This window comes from Penicillium taxi (assembly GCF_028828555.1).
Source record: "Penicillium taxi strain IBT 34144 chromosome Unknown utg000001l_segment0_segment0, whole genome shotgun sequence".
Classification (NCBI taxonomy): Eukaryota; Fungi; Ascomycota; class Eurotiomycetes; order Eurotiales; family Aspergillaceae; genus Penicillium; species Penicillium taxi.
The window spans coordinates 5245267-5261427 of NW_026643203.1; the positions used below are offsets into that span (position 1 = coordinate 5245267).

Sequence of the window (16161 nt, forward strand, 5' to 3'; positions counted from 1 at the left end):
ACAAATTAACAACATAAAAACAAAAACAAAACTCCGATCTCCATCCATAGTCTTAAGCAGTGCATGCTGTGGCTTCGCTAGCCGTTTTGGTAACTGTACTGATTGTGGTAGAGGTAATCTTCACCGTTGTCGTCTTGGTAGAAGTTGCGTGATATGTGATGGTGACAGATGGCGTTGAACTAAAAATCGTTGTTTCAATTTTTGTAGATGTGAGCACTGGTAGTGGAATAGTACTCTGGAAAACAGTAGTTTTCGTGTCCATCACAGTTGAAACGGCTGCATTGGCGGTTGACTCGACAGTTATGGTTGTGTGGTCCGTTGTTGTTTCGACTAAACCTGCAACCGTTGTTGTCGTCGTACTATCTGCTGCCGTAGCAGTCAAAGTTGACGTTGATGGGATCAAAGTTTTCAAGATGCTCTTAGAAAATGTCGAGGTGATGGTGGTGTACACGGTGCCCTGAGAAATGGTGACAGATGATGTCTGAGTGGCCACTAAAGTCTCAGTATTGGTTATTGTTGTGGGTGCATGAGTGATTGTTTTGGTGGTAGTCGTCGTGATGAAGGTCATAGAGGCTGTGAGTGTGACCGTTGATGTCTTTAGACGCGTCGAGTACTCTGTATGGGTTGTCTTGGCAGCGACGTTGGCGATTTCAATATCCCGTGGGACTACTCTAAGAGCCGGAAGACAGCTGAGAGTAGTCGTTATTCTCGATGTGCTAGTTTCGGTGACAGTTGTACCTGAATAAATAGTGGTTTCTGTGCCCGGCTTAATGATTGATCCCCCTAAACCGATGGTGACAGTAATCGTGGACGTGACTATTGTTGTTTCTTGAGTGATGGGAGTTTTGATGCTCGTTCTGGTAACAGTTTGAGTAGATGTGACCTTGGACAGTTTGGTGATAAATTTGGTTGTCGATGTCTTATCTGTCACTACCTCAGTAGCTTTCTCTGCCGTAACAGTCTTGAAAACTTGTTTGCCGTTCACAGTCTTTGTTTCTGTGATCGGTGTCGGGGTCAGTATGAAGCTAGCATCCACTGTCTTGGTTAAGCTTCGAGTCTTGGTCGTTGGTTTAGTGATAGTGACAGTGGTGATCTCTCTTGACTGTTTTGTCGTTGTCGTTGTCACCGCATCGAGGGTTATATCAAGTGACTTGGTTGACTGAACTGTCGATGTTGTACTGGCAATGATTGTTGTTGTCAAAAAAGTAGAGCTAGTTGTTACAACAACGGTCACGGTGTTTGTTTCATCGGAAGAAGATGAGGCTGAGCGTACCGAAGAAGCTGGAACTTCCGTACCAGGAGGGGCAGATTGAGACGATGTTGTTGAATCAGTAGACAAAGATGAAGGTGATGTGGCCGAAAAGCTTCCAGGTTTTCCTGATGGAGAGGGGGTGACTATCGAGTCCCAATATGTCATGTCGATCCAATCCGTTGAGTCCATGACTTTTTCTAGAGGATAGCTATCTGAACTTAGTAGTTCGCAATGTCCAAACTTCTCCCGAGCATCTCTGTTATTTTCCCAGCTACCCTGACCAAAGTTCTGGTACTCGGCAAAAGTCACATGCTGGACACGATGCTCATCTTCACTCGAGAGAGTCCATCCTGAGGGATTAATACCGTCAGTGATGTAAGAATTTTTGACCACGACTAACGCATAGTCACTGTATGGCCGACCGAGATAGACAGACTGTTTCAGTCCAGGTTTCGAGTTTTTGGCAACATCAAAGAGGCATTGGTCAAAGATATAGCCGCCTATGGCAGTAGGACTTCCTCGGCCCTGAGCTGTCAAGGCGGAATTCTTCCCCTTTGCTCCAAGTGTGCAGCCTTTGAAGTACGCTTTTGAGGGACCAGTAATAGCGTCAACTGCTCCTTCAATGTAAGAGGACTCATAATATTGATAATCCAGAGCTCCTCCAGTGAGAAGAGTGTCCTTCCAGCCTATAAAGCTGCATCCGTAAAATCCAACATGAGATCCAAAGACAGAGGCTGCAATTGTCACATAGGATGGATTCGATCCATCAGAATTGTCTGTATTTATCACATTGATGTTATACATTGCAATCATCTTAGAGGCAGTAGAAATAGTGGCAGTCTCTCCATTGGTGTGACTCAATACTGGTGTGACTGAAATCCCAGCTGAGAAGGTAATCGTGACTTCATTGCCAACAAAGCTTCTACCCGGCTCTTTGCTCGTATACCCAATGATCGTGACTGGTCCATCTCGATCTATTGTAGGTACCTGCTCATTGTATGTGCCCGGGTAGATGAAGATGATTTGTGTTGTGTTGTCTGAGGGCAAAGAAGCTAAAGCTGAGGTGAGACTTGAATATGAGCCATCAATCGCCCCTGACATCGAAACTAAAGCAGAGCCAGGCGGCGGCTTTGTTCCAGTGGATGGATGACCTCCTTTGGCAGGGGCGGCTGACGTTGCAGTTGGAGTGGTCGTTGCAGACCCTGTTGCAGATTCAGATGAAGACCCTGTAGAGGGCCCAGTAGAGGATGCAGTAGAAGGCGCGACTGGAATGATCAAATCTGCATTTTCCACACTATATGATGGAGTGTAGCTGAAGGCAGTCATATCCAACCACGAAGTATCACCAATCCAATTTGATAATGAAAAAGGACCAAGTTGATCTTCGACCAGCTGAGTAGAAAAGTTCGAGCGGCTACCAGATGATTGCCCAGGTCCTGAGTTGTTGTATTCACCGAAAGTCACATGCTTAGTATGAGGAGCGTCTGGTGACCATTTAGTCCATCCAGCCGCATTGAGATGCCCGTCCAGGTATGAGTTCATGTAGATGACTCGGCTGTAATCAGCCATTGGTCTTCCCAAATAAGTTTTTCCTAATCTGGTACCATACGAATCGGTAAATGTTACTAAGGAAGCGTCAAAGACAAATCCTCCATCCGTGGTCGCCGAGGAGCGGCCTTGGGCCGAGATAGAACCACCAGGAGTGTTTGTGGCAATGTAAGATTGATGTAAATAGACAGTGGAGAGGCCGTATATGAAGTCGCCAGATCCTTCAATGTAGCTGTTTGAGAAAATCTGCTTGCCAGATTTTGCAAAAAGCGTATGCTGATATCCAATAAAGGCGCAGCCGTAGGCGGCAATGAAACCGCTGAAGTCTGCAGTGAGCGCAACCGTGTCAGTTGATTGAGGAAAAGTATTCTTGAAATTTATATTGTAAAGAGCCACCGATGAATCGGAGTTGCTATTTTGGATCTTGATTATCGGTGTCTTCTCATCATCCCCGGTTTGGATCGATACTCCATTGGCGTTCTCTATTGTGACAGAATTCTTCGTAAAATCGTTGGAAAATGAAGTCATGCCTCGAAGGGTGACCTTTCCTTTTCTGTTGACAGATATTTGCTCTGTGTAGGTACCAGGCATCACCTCAATGATGTAGTCTTGACCATCGTTAGGAATAGCTGCCAGTGCTTCATTTACACTTTTAAATTGCTCATCGGAAGGAGTTTTAGAAACCACCAAAGATGTCGATGTTGCTATCAAGGCCGAAGTAGTTGAAGAGGAGGGGATTGAAGATGATGTGTTTGATACGGATGATGGAGAGCCCGATGCTGAAGAACCTGACGAGGCACTAGTAGAGGGAGAGCCTGAAGGGGAAGACCCTGATGAAGATGATGAAGTAATAGCTGATTTGGATGCAGAAGGCGAAGAATCTGACGAAGACCCTGATGATGGCCCTGATGCTGAAGAACCTGACGAGGTACTAGTAGAGGGAGAGCCTGAAGGGGAAGACCCTGATGATGGCCCTGGTGATGGCCCTGATGTTGAAGAACCTGACGAGGCACTAGTAGAGGGAGAGCCCGAAAGGGAAGACCCTGGTGACGGCCCTGGTGATGGCCCTGATGTTGAAGAACCTGACGAGGCACTAGTAGAGGGAGAGCCTGAAGGGGAAGACCCTGATGAAGATGATGAAGTAATAGCTGATGTGGATGCAGAAGGCAAAGAATCTGATGATGACCCTGATGCTGAAGAACCTGACGAGGTACTAGTAGAGGGAGAGCCTGAAGGGGAAGACCCTGATGAAGATAATGAAGCACTAGCTGATGTGGATGCAGAAGGCGAAGAATCTGATGATGACCCTGATGCTAAAGAACCTGACAAGGCACTAGTAGAGGGAGAGCTCGAAAGGGAAGACCCTGGTGATGGCCCTGGTGATGGCCCTGATGTTGAAGAACCTGACGAGGCACTAGTAGAGGGAGAGCCCGAAAGGAAAGACCCTGATGAAGATGATGAAGCGCTGGCTGATGAAGACCCTGGTGATAGCCCTGATGAAGGGCCTGACGAGGCACTAGCAGAGGATGGCTCTGATGTTGAAGCGTCCGATGAAGCACTAGAAGAGGCTTCTATGGATGAAGAATCTGATGAAGAGCCGGTTGCAGACCCCGATGTTGAGCCTGAGGCACTAGAAGAGGGGAATCCTGATGTTGAAGACCCTGTTGAAGCTTCTGATAAGACACTGGAGGATGGCGACCCCAGGGACAATGAGTCTGTTGAAGCTCCTGATGTTGATCCTGATGACGCAATAGAAGATGTAGAGCCCGAAGACGGTAAATCCGAAGAAGTAGACGAAGGGGAAGAGGTTGGAGATGAATTACTCGAAGAAGAAGACTCTGAAGAAGCAGAAGAAGTAGAGGAAGATGAGGTACTCGAATCTGATGAATCCAAAGGAGTAAGCACATCTGCACTATCAATTTCTGCTAACGTCGTATGGTCGATCCATGATGTATCCAAGGTAGCAAAACTTGGATATGCGTTTCCAAAAACTTGATCTATAGCAAAACGTGATAGATCTCTGGGATCTAGCAGGCTCATATAAACCTTCCTATCCGCTGCGTTGCTTTGATAAGACCCCTGACCGGAATTTGCGTATTCTCCGTAAAAGTTGCGTTTATCTTGAGTGATACTGTCAATGCTTACACCATTTGTGACAACTGAGCTCCCTAGCGCAGAATTGCGGTAGATGACCACAGATCCAGCTCTCTTGGCTCCGGCAAGAAATACTTTATGGTTGTCTCCATCTCGAGAAACGATAGAATTCCGGTCAAACACCATGGTTGAGTTGTATAACGTATCATCCACAGTAGTGCCTTGGTTAAAGGCTATTACTGTAGATGAACCGCTAGGAACAATGACAGTGTTGAAAACGTAAAGCGTTCCTTTGCCGGAGATGATGGTGTCTGCTGCTTTTATGTAGCTGTTCGCAATAAGGCCGATGCCAAGGTTGGTCGTGATTCCCATGCTTCTAGATGATATAAACTGGCATTGATAAAATGCGTTTTTGCGTCCTCGAATGACTACAGCGCCATCGTTGGGTGCCGTGTTGATAAAGTTGATATTTTTCACCGTCAAACCCTTGACGTTGGTAGAAACCTTGAGTGCAGTTCCAGAATTCGAAACAACAACTTGGTTTTGTGAATAATCGTTTTCATTTTTGGTTTGGCCCAGAATTGTCACAGCTGGAATAGCAGAGATGGTAACAGCCGGATAAGTTCCTTTCAATACATTAATAGTTGGAATAGTGTGTGCTTGAGCATATGAGACTGCATCCTGAATTGCGGTGAATTGAGCACCGGCTGTCCCGACAGTTATGATATTTCCTGAGACTGTAACTTGTTAATATTCGCGTCTCCATTCAAACCCGAAAACACTGACTGGATGATGTTGGTTTTGGCTGGATTGTCTCGGTGACAAATATTGTGCTGGAGCAAACAGTAGAACTTGAAGTTGCAGCAACTGCTATACCTATAAGGCCCAGAAGAGATGACAAACGATACATTGTAATCAGCCTCCACTCAAAATTTGGAGGACGTAGTAGACGAGAAAACACAATCAAAAGATGTCAACAACATCGTACTTTAGTAGAGTGCTCAAAGGCATTCCTGTGCACTCTCATTGGTAGATCTTGGCCTCTGTCAATACTTGCTCTCAGTTGCCGGGCTCTTTGGATGTCTTTACATCCCGGGGCCTGTTGACCATTCAGCGTGCATGCCTTCCAGTGAAAAACCACCTGGTTGGCCTGTCTCATTCATGAAATCTATAATATTTGAGATGGAATGATAAGTCACCTCGGCTTTGAGGTAGCTGCCGAATAGGAATTGTTCCAGTTCCCCCGAAGTCGACAAATGTCCATATAGCCTCGATGAAGACGATGCCGTAATATTACTGGATGATCCTTAATTGACGACCCATTCTTGGAGCCTTGGAATGTTGGTGTCGACAACATACAAATACAAACAAACACGGTGATTTTCAATTGCGGGTCATACATGAAATAATCAATTGATCGTCAATATAGAGTCTCAAAAGACTGGCTCGTGTAGGATCTCAGGATTGATGAGCGAGCTATGAATTTGACACCTTGATTGATCATCGTTGCTTCTTAGGTAAAAAAATATATTCAAATTCGATGAAGATCAATTTACAAACAGATGCCTTTTTTCCTTCCAATTATTGCTAGGTAGGTCGTAATATCCAAGTTCTTGCTTGTCCCAAAAAAAGAAGTCATCTATATAATGACAAACTTCTGTATTGAAATTTCGCCAAGAGAGAAATTTGAATTCTCATTCTAAATTCATGCAAATTGCTGTTCTACCGACTAAATATCCTAGCAAATAATAAATTGTTTCTTTTATGTTGGGGCGACAACTAAGGACCTTCTTTAAAAGCAGAAATCACCCTATAAGCCACGTCAAAGACATATAAATCAAAATAGATGGTAGATGTAGTTCTCGACTTATTTATGTTGTGGGTGGTTTTATTTATCCCGGGCTGGAATTTTTCTTAGCCAATGGATCCATTTTTCCTAACCCCTGAATTCCAACCAGAGCTGCCCGCCATGGAGCCATACCATTAATAACGATTAAGCAATCTCGGACTGACGTTATCCTAAGCCTGGATCTTTTCTATCTTATAATTATTTTCAGCCAGATACTTCTCAAATAATCGATCCTCCTCCTCCAAATCAATGTCGCCACTTTCGGGAAGTAGAAAATACACACAAATACCGAGAGCTGCAACCCCAGCAGCGAGGTAAAAGGTCGAAGCCTTCCCAGCAGCATTTTCCAATGGAGAAAAACACTCTGTCCCCACTGCTGCTCCTGTTCGACCAAAAGCAGTAGCAACTGCGTATCCCATTCCACGCATAGCAGTAGGGAAGGACTCAGTAGAGATGAGGCCAATGGTGGCTCCGGGGCCCATATGACCGCATGCTTGCCAGATACCATAGACGACCACAAATGCTGCGATATGCTTGGAAAGCTTGTCATACAAGCCTCCGATTATGAAACCAATAATCATGTACCCAGAAAATCCCAAGATTCCAGTCCAACGTCTCCCAATAACGTTAGTCAGCCAGGCACCTATCAAGACACCTGGTACAGGCAGAAGGGCCAGGATGACCTGCCAGATAGCGGTCTTGCGAATGTCATGGTCTTGCACAAGTGAGGAAATGATGGAGCTTGACATGATACTATTTGGGAAATTGATGAAATCGTATAGAAAGAATGCTAGAGAGGTCGTGAACATCCGCCACCAGTAGCGGCGCAAAAGAAGCCAGAAAAGGCGTGGTGATTTGTGTAGGCCACTGAAATTGGAACGATAGAACATTGAAGAATCTACCATAAATAAACGCAAAATCATGATTCCAAATGGAATGAGAGTTGCAATGGAATAGATGGCGTGATATGTGACCTTGAGGTTGTTATCACTTGCAATAAGACAGATCAAGTAAATGATTTGTAGAATTGGACCAGCAGTGGTAGCCATCAGTGTTGTGAAGGACACAAACATGGGACCCCTATATTTTTTCATTCTCTATATTTCATATCAATAATCTCATCAGAGGCTCAAGAATACGTGTATAAACGAACCTCGTTGGTTTCTTCAATTCCAGCAGCCGCGCTTGGAGGATATTCACCTCCCATTCCAAAGCCAGCTATACCACGAGCGATCACAGAATACCAAAGCATATTATGAATTGGGTGTATCGAAAGGGCAACTGTCGACATCAATGTCCCAATAACGACTATTGAGGATGTGAAAAGTAGGCCAGTCTTTCGAGAATACATATCTGAAGTATAGCCCAAAACTACAACCCCAAGAATGGCTCCTACGGTCGACGCGTTGCTTACTCGTGTCTTCATTTCAGAGGAGTAGCCATTTATACCAGAGCCCAGAAGATGATTCAAGACGACATTGGTCGGGTTTGCAATGCTATTTTGAAACCCGTCACTGAAGTTTGCAATATACTAGATATATGTCAGTGTTTCGATGTTTTTACTAAATAATGGGTGAAATACACAGCTGGCGATGGTGACATTACTCTGCCATCGAGTAGGACGAAATTGCCTATCCTCTGAGTTTGTAGTGGTAACCGCTTCCCCATCCTTCAAATCAGCCCTCTCAGATGTAATTTCGGATATCGTCACCATAACAGAAAACGCAGAATAAGCGTGGAGCAAAATGGAATGAACACTACTTTTCAAGTGAGGGGAACAAGTTCTCTTAAATCTAGACCCATAATGTCGCTCAACAGTGACAGGGACTTACCTTACTGGCTGTTTAATTATCTTGGTCCACTTATTTTGATACGTGAAAAATTCACCATCTGATTCGGAAGCCCCACCCAAGTCTTCAACAAGGATTTGAAACTTTAAGCATGAATCGCTGGGTGGGAATTTGCAATTATGACCTACCTTTACTTCACTCAATGCATTGAAGCGATAGAAATGATAAGTGTTAGCACTTCCGCTACTGATTTTCATGATTGAATAGACTTATTGCACTATACGGAGTACGTTTGAGGTACATGCGGACGAGAAAAGTACATATGCCGCACTTGAACTAGCCAATGTCGAGTGGTCTTTAGACCCACTATGTTATATATAGTGCAGTGCTTATCTTGAGGAGCTGTTCAAAATAAAATGAGTCAATGCTTTTATCCCATCATGCTTAATTGGGGCCTCTGTATGCATGGCTCCTTTCACAACTTTCCTTATGATATCCAGTCCAAGATTTTGGCCTTTCTTCTCAAGTTGGCTTGCGACATATGGCTCGACCACTTCATCCTTTTCAGCAGAGAGAATGAGTATTGGCGGTACGGAGCGTTCATTCATCTTGATTTCAAGTGTTTGCTGTGGATGATGGTCCCGCCATTGAGCCAGTCTTTCTAGAGCTGTCGAGCTGCACCATGTATTCCATGAAAACGGCCATAAATATCTATACGGAAGCCATTTTTGAGGATAGAGACTAACCAGCATTTCTTTGACATTGGAGATCGGTGCTTCCATGACAATCCCTGATATCGGGGCCAGCTTTTTATGATCAGTAGATTTTTCAGCATCAAGCCTTTCTAAATAGGTAGAGAGAGCTGAAGCCGCAACAGTGGAGCCAAGACTATGTCCCCAGAGCACAATCTGAAGCTGTGTGTCTGGTGCCGAATATGTCTGTGATACCCAGGTTAAAAATGCCTGTGCATCGAGGGAGATACCAGATTGTGTTGCACGACCCGACGATTTCCAATAGCCGCGATATGACAAGGCGGCTATTTTATAATCCGTATCGCCAGAGTTTGAGGACTTGGAGATTGTCTTGAGAATCTGGGAAAGAAGCGGTAGTCTGAGTGGTGTTGACCCACCATTTCCTTGGAAGTAGCAGATTAAAACCGATTTCTTCTGCCGTAGCTGCATTTCGTTCGCATTTATATTGTTGGCTGAAACTGTTCCCTCACAGATAGCCAATCGCGTCCCATCAAGACTTCGAATTTGTATCTCTTCCCATTGCACGGGTTTACATTCAGCAGCATATTCAGATATTTGATCAGATCTTGTAAATGGTGGTAGCCAAGAGAGATATAGAAGCTTGTTTTGCATGACGATGATCCAAAAGCATTTCCATGTCCATAGGGCAAGTACGAGTCCAATGAAGATAGCAGGAGGATAGACAAACGCTGGAATTGAAGATGTCAACATAGTACGTCTGTTGATAGTATCCGACCGTATTATCAAGTTTCTGGGTTTGATCCATGGCTTTGTAAACCTGGAGGTTTGAGGGTAAGAAGAGTAGGACGCATCCCGACGAAAAAATCTAGATCCATTGAACCAGAAGGATTGAGGCCGCCTCGATGAAATTTGAAGCATGAGAGATGGATATGGTTGTGAATTGCGAATCGATGACATCTTCGGGGTCAAAGCCAGATCCAGCTCAATAACTAACTAGTTGACTATTGTATGACTCAGCAGTCACATGACACATATATTTTGTCAAATGGAGGTCGACTACCAAGGAATAGTGGATTCTAGTGGGCAAATGAGAACGCAGTATGCGTACCAAAGTGTGTATGTGTATCGATTGTAGAATGGAGGAATCCCATTGTGGGATTCCAATGCTGACTAAAATAGACTAACTGTAAATGGAATCGGGCCTTTGACATATTTTGTCAAGTCGACTGGTTCAGACTGGCCAATCATTCAAATGCCACAAATGAATGAAACTGAATTACTAAACTAGGGATGAAGTTCGCCTAAAATAGTGATACAAAGTGGGTAATGCAAACCCTACAAACCAGGCCAAATCAGGCTAACTAGGCCCAATCGAGCCTAAACCACCACCCATTTGACATATTTGTCAACTAATTCTCGATCTTTAACGAGAACATTGAATTCACATAATGCTTCAAAGGTTAGAGAGAAGTACACCCATGCATTTCCACACTCTCAATGCTTATTTTTGAACTTTTTCTACATAATCCGTCAAGTTCATCGCCCCAAACTTCTATGATTTAATCAACGACTTCAATGGCCATTCGAGGATGGTTCAAATCAGCCCCTCTAGGGCATTGAGTCGCTAATATTTTAATTTTGGTTTCCAGTCCTGACTCCTGACTCTGATTGAACCGTACTTTATTCAATGTTCAGTCCCGGATATCTCTTCAACCACCCCTTGCTATCACCAATTCCTTCCCAATGCAGAAGTCGTCAAATACCGGAGCCCTCATGTGGCATGTGCAACAAACTAGCGGGAATGTGAGCATATCATATATCTCCCTCTCAAACTCCCTTCATTTCAAATGCTATATCATACCATAGTAGCTGTCTTACGAGCTTCAAAGTTTTAACTAGAGAGGTAAAATTTTTCATGGATTAACGGATATTTGGTGTAAAAGGATTATGGCGCTGAAACATTGGAACTCATTTGAACATCTGATGGAAACTGCAAACGTCCACTCAACCAGACCCTACTGCATTCGCCAAAGGGTACTTATCGAATGTTCATTAAGTACACGGGCCTTCGCAATAATGAATGTGATAATAATCTCCTGTCAGTAGTAGCTACCTATGTACCATGATATCCCCAGTTCGGAGCAAAAGATCATCCTTAACCTTCCTTCTCGCAATTTTTCTGTTCCTGAGTTTGATATATCTGAAATTTCGACCTCGTTACTTTTCTATCTCAACTTATACTCAACCGACATACTCATCATGCGGAAAGAAGATCGAGGATACTGATTTTTCTCCGTCCGCACTTGTATGCCGGATCAAAAAAGCACAAACACATGCTCGTGAGGATCTCAGAGCCCAGTCCACAACACCAGAGGAGGCAGTGATCGAATATAAACGTCGATATAACCGAGACCCTCCAAAAGGGTTCCATGACTGGGTCCGATTTTCTCTCGATCATGATTCCCTGATTATAGACGACTTTGACCAGATTGATCGTGATCTGGAGTTGTATCGCACACCTGAGGCTCGTCAAGCATTCAACTTAATGAATGAGCAAAGGGAAAATTGGCCCCAAACCAGGCGTCTGACAGTACGTGATGGAGTGATGTATGGTTCAGCGGAGTACATGTATGACGATCAATGGAAAAGCCTAGTCGAGCCATTTATCCATGCATTACCCAACAATAGTCTCTTTTATATGAGTACGATTGATGAGCCACGTATACTCAGCACTTCTGGAGAAAAGCCATCTCAGATTCACTTCAAAGAACAGTCCGCTCAATCGATCGAACACATTGTGAAGGATTCATGCAGCCAAATTCCTCGCGAGTTGACTAGCCGACTCGGCCATGAAAAGGACGTTTGCCAGTTTTCCAATCCAGGGGAGCTTCATGGGCTCATTGCATCGCCAAGTTCGTTCTCATATTCGCACTCGCCAGCTCCAATTCTCAGCTTTGGACGAATGTCTGCATTTCGAGATATTCTGATCCCTTGCCCGTGCTACGTCAAACATCCATTACTCGAGGCAGACTCGATTCCGTTTCTAGAGAAGAAGCCCGGGCTGTACTGGCGAGGATCATCTACAGGCGGAAATGCTTCGCGCTTCAACTGGATGTATGGACACAGGGCGCGTTTTGTCGCATTCATTCACTCCCTTCAAGATGCGGCCAAAGTCTTTGATGTAGGACGTTATTTTGGTGTCAAGAGCGATAGTCTTGACAAAAGCCAGATAACTCTTTTCAAAGATTTCTTCGACGTTCAGATCGGAGCATATACCCAATGCGAGCATAATGGGGACCGAACTACCTGCCGAGATATGGAAAGAGTCTTAGGGCCTGCAAGCTACGAACCGGAAGATACTTCTTTGAACTACCGATATCTGTTCGACCTTGACGGAAACAGTATGAGTACGCGCTTTTATCGTCTGCTGTCACGACAGGCAGTCGTTTTAAAGCAAACCTGGTTCCAGGAGTGGCACGATGATCGACTTGTTCCATGGGCTCACTATATACCAGTGACGATGAGCATGGAAGAACTTCCGGCTTTGTTAAACTTTCTCGCTAATGACCCCGTGGGAGAGAAGCTATCTGAAGAAATTTCACTGGAAGGATATACCTGGTCACGCCAGGTCTTGAGAGAGATTGACATGTCTATCTACATATACAGGTTGTTTTTGGAACTGACAGAGTTATATGGTCCTGTTGAAGCTGATCCAAATGGATTTCAAGCAGTGACAAAGAGAATCGTTTAATTTTTATTTCTTTACCTCCGATTTGATTTTATCCCAATATGCAAAGTCTGCAAGGTTACCTGAGCACTCAGCACATGCAGCTAGACCTTCTATACTCCAAATTTGTAGGTTCATTTCGATCAATTAGAGGTGGTACTCTTTTGGAGTAGCAATAGTCAAACCCATTCTGTTCCACATACCCTCAACATTCATGTCCTCTTGGCCACTGAAAACCAGTTAGTAAGGTATCTTGCAGGAGGCAAACAAAAAGATCTTACTCTTCCTTGTCATTAATCCAGGGCTCTGTCTGACCTTCGTCGACATTAGGGTTGCGGAAAATAACGTTGCGTTTCTGCGTTGTTTAGCGTGATGTTGTTGAAATGAGTTTACTGAATGACTTACCATGCCCAAAGTCAGATGAATGGCACCGGGACCTTTGACAAAGGTCTCAGTTGGCTCCTTTCCGTCGATCAGTGCCCTGATATTTTTGGCCACAACTGATGCCTGGGCTACACCTGGTCGTGCGGCCTTCTGGGCCCCAGTGTCAGCGATATCGCCCACAGCGAACAGGTTGGAAAACTTTTCATCTAGAAGCTGCATTGTCGGTCGAATGCGGATGTATCCATTTTCTGGATTTAGTATAGTCGGAGCATCTGGTGAAGAAGACTTCAGGTTGGCAACTAGTTTATTGTTGGGCGTTTGTCCGGTCGCCAAAATCACAAACTCCGTGGATTCAGTAGTTCCATTTGTGAGCTGTACATCAAACTCGGTGCCATTGTTGGGGAAGCCTCCCTCGGGGACCTTGACCCTTGCGTCAGTAATAAGTTTGATACCCAGCTCATCAAACCGCTTCGTGATAATCTCATGCAATTTAGGATGAAAAGTCGGCATCACTCGGGGGCGGGACTGGACAACAGTGACTTCCTTATCGGGATAATATTCCTTCAGATCTGTCGCCATCTGGACACCGACAGCTCCGCCGCCAACGATAATGATAGACCGAGCTCTCTTGACATCCGCTTGATGGCCTTGGAGATACTCCACTGAGGACAACTTGTCGTCCTTTTCCATTCCTGCGGGCTTGGAAAGCGTCGTTCCCGTGGCGAACACAACAAAGTCATATGAAACTTCCTTGGAATCATTCCACTCCTGGTCAAGCTCAATGTGATGGGGCTGAACTGAGGTAACACGAGCCTGAATCACACCGTGCGATGCTGAATTAGGCACACCAGCGAATATATTGCTGTAAGGAACGAAAGCCTTGTGTTCGTTCCCTGGGACAATTGCAAATCGAGGCTGGATGGATATGTTAGTAAAAAGACATGTGCTGGTTGGTAGATGTTGTCTTACGAATGTGAAGAGATGGTGGAAATGGCTGTGCGGTTCAGTGAGGAGAACCTGAGTTATAATCAGAATCACCGGTCGGATACATAATTAAATATTTGTTGATATTCAGATCTTACTCTGTGAGTCTTGGGGATGATTGCTGCAAGTTCTTGAGCGGTCGCCTGGAATATTCAGCATCTGCCAACCTGGGAATAACAAATAGAACATACCCGTCCAACGAACGAGCCTCCAACGACAATAATATTTCGGAGGGGGTTGCTAGCCATGGTGATGAATTATGACTGTGGGAGGAGAGAAAAAAAGAGAAGGAAGTGAGGATGAGAGGAGAAAAAGGATAGACCCTTACACCATATATTTACGGAGTGCTAAATAAGCGGGGATTTTATCAGATCGGCTTATCAGATTAACTCCGGTATTTCCACCTTAGGAAATAGCCGAGTATCCGGACAGGCTTATATCCGGTCGATGAAGACACTGGGCACTTTTTTTCTTTTGCTGTAAATCCGAATTTCGTCAGGGAATTGAATCTGGGGAATTGGTATCGCCTCCCCCGTGATAACAAGAATACACTGCGACCCCCCCATTTGTTAGGTTCTCGTTTTCTTAATCTTTAGGCATTTCATCTGCACAAGGAATATCACTAGCGTCTCCGAGCTCAACGTCTGCCACAATAAATTTGAGTTCCACAACTACAAAGACATCAACAAGCTCCTCTAACAGATTGCACATGAAATCACGACCAGACTGTCTGCTCAGTCATATCGTTAACCGAAAATTCTTTATAAGTCCTCATCATCATCCAGTCAAAATCCGCTCATTCATTTCCTCCATCTCGTCTCTACAAGGCCAAGACCAATGACGTGGCGATCGGAGCGAATTCTCTGGCATATTTCCTATAACAACTTTGAACTGAGCATGTTGGGAATCAAATCATGCCATATTTTTTCCGAAATGCTCTCAAGTGGGTCATTCATCAGAGCCTCATCTTATCTCTTTAAACTATCGCTTCCACCCTTCGTCTTTGTGAGTGAAAAAGTAAACTAAGCGCCGAGCAGCCTGCCCATGGTATTCAACTTTGCCCTCTATCCATCCACGGCTTTGGGAAAGTAGCCCTGATACCTCTATTTTTAGGTGCTCTGTATCATCCATGTTACACAACCAAACAGCCACTTCTACCTAGATACAGTCATCTACTGTTTGCAGATCAAATTCAAAGAGATCCATTATAATATGGAAAACGCCAGGTACATCACACAAGACGTCACCAATGACTTGAAGGGCAACGAGTTGTGGATCAACTGGGCATTAACCGAAAGTTCGATTCCAGGAATGCTGGAGATGGATTGTATCAGTGACGCTGAATGGAATGCACCACCGCTTGCAGCCTTTGGCACAAAATACACAATGTCATTAAGATTCTGGACCCAAAGTGGATTGCCCTAAGAGCTTCAAGCTTTTTATTCTTGTGTCAAGGGGGCCCGCTTTACCCCCAAATATGGCCAGTGCTCAGGAACTAGGGTCGTCCTTCCAAGGCTGTCACATTCACATGGATTAATTAACGAAAAGGCAGAAAGATTATCATCCTGTCACATTCTGAGAAAGAGGGGGTAAGCATAGCCCACTTGTGGTACCTGGTACCTGCATTTAGTACTCCGGGAGGTCTAGATGTGCCTGATTTCAGCCACCAGGGCTTGCGTGTCTCTGAAACATTGATTGGATTGGCCCCTTGTTAAACATTCTACGCCTGCTTAGTCGAAGATTGGCCATCCACTCAGCGTGCCGCATCTGCTTTCTGTAACGTCATATGGAATTGGCTGTTGGAGTGACTTGACCCACGG

The 16161-nt window shown here is 44.7% G+C and overlaps 8 protein-coding genes across 8 annotated transcripts; 3 read left to right on the forward strand and 5 right to left on the reverse strand.

The window, feature by feature from the left end:
- Positions 1 to 52: 52 nt before the first annotated feature.
- On the reverse strand, positions 53 to 3391 carry N7495_001907 (pectin lyase-like protein; the record flags this gene model as incomplete). The annotated part of the gene is made up of 1 exon (XM_057204577.1): positions 53 to 3391. The coding sequence occupies one exon, from the start codon at positions 3389 to 3391 to the stop codon at positions 53 to 55; it is 3339 nt and encodes a 1112-aa protein (XP_057068650.1).
- A 155-nt stretch (positions 3392 to 3546) lies between these two features.
- N7495_001908 (uncharacterized protein) lies at positions 3547 to 4796 on the forward strand (the record flags this gene model as incomplete). Its single annotated transcript, XM_057204578.1, has 2 exons — positions 3547 to 3550; positions 3604 to 4796. The coding sequence occupies 2 exons, from the start codon at positions 3547 to 3549 to the stop codon at positions 4794 to 4796; spliced, it is 1197 nt and encodes a 398-aa protein (XP_057068651.1).
- Positions 4797 to 4850: 54 nt separating this feature from the next.
- Positions 4851 to 6053, reverse strand: N7495_001909 (pectinesterase family protein; the record flags this gene model as incomplete). Its single annotated transcript, XM_057204579.1, has 3 exons — positions 4851 to 4879; positions 4933 to 5631; positions 5876 to 6053. 3 exons carry the CDS (start codon positions 6051 to 6053, stop codon positions 4851 to 4853), a joined length of 906 nt encoding a protein of 301 aa, XP_057068652.1.
- An 860-nt stretch (positions 6054 to 6913) lies between these two features.
- Positions 6914 to 8457, reverse strand: N7495_001910 (uncharacterized protein; the record flags this gene model as incomplete). Its single annotated transcript, XM_057204580.1, has 3 exons — positions 6914 to 7840; positions 7897 to 8274; positions 8326 to 8457. 3 exons carry the CDS (start codon positions 8455 to 8457, stop codon positions 6914 to 6916), a joined length of 1437 nt encoding a protein of 478 aa, XP_057068653.1.
- A 465-nt stretch (positions 8458 to 8922) lies between these two features.
- N7495_001911 (uncharacterized protein) lies at positions 8923 to 9996 on the reverse strand (the record flags this gene model as incomplete). Its single annotated transcript, XM_057204581.1, has 1 exon — positions 8923 to 9996. One exon carries the CDS (start codon positions 9994 to 9996, stop codon positions 8923 to 8925), a length of 1074 nt encoding a protein of 357 aa, XP_057068654.1.
- A 1372-nt stretch (positions 9997 to 11368) lies between these two features.
- N7495_001912 (uncharacterized protein) lies at positions 11369 to 12997 on the forward strand (the record flags this gene model as incomplete). Its single annotated transcript, XM_057204582.1, has 1 exon — positions 11369 to 12997. The coding sequence occupies one exon, from the start codon at positions 11369 to 11371 to the stop codon at positions 12995 to 12997; it is 1629 nt and encodes a 542-aa protein (XP_057068655.1).
- Positions 12998 to 13120: 123 nt separating this feature from the next.
- Positions 13121 to 14589, reverse strand: N7495_001913 (NAD(P)/FAD-dependent oxidoreductase; the record flags this gene model as incomplete). The annotated part of the gene is made up of 6 exons (XM_057204583.1): positions 13121 to 13202; positions 13255 to 13328; positions 13379 to 14272; positions 14327 to 14374; positions 14440 to 14484; positions 14533 to 14589. The coding sequence occupies 6 exons, from the start codon at positions 14587 to 14589 to the stop codon at positions 13121 to 13123; spliced, it is 1200 nt and encodes a 399-aa protein (XP_057068656.1).
- A 964-nt stretch (positions 14590 to 15553) lies between these two features.
- Positions 15554 to 15766, forward strand: N7495_001914 (uncharacterized protein; the record flags this gene model as incomplete). The annotated part of the gene is made up of 1 exon (XM_057204584.1): positions 15554 to 15766. The coding sequence occupies one exon, from the start codon at positions 15554 to 15556 to the stop codon at positions 15764 to 15766; it is 213 nt and encodes a 70-aa protein (XP_057068657.1).
- Between the last annotated feature and the right edge of the window lie 395 nt (positions 15767 to 16161).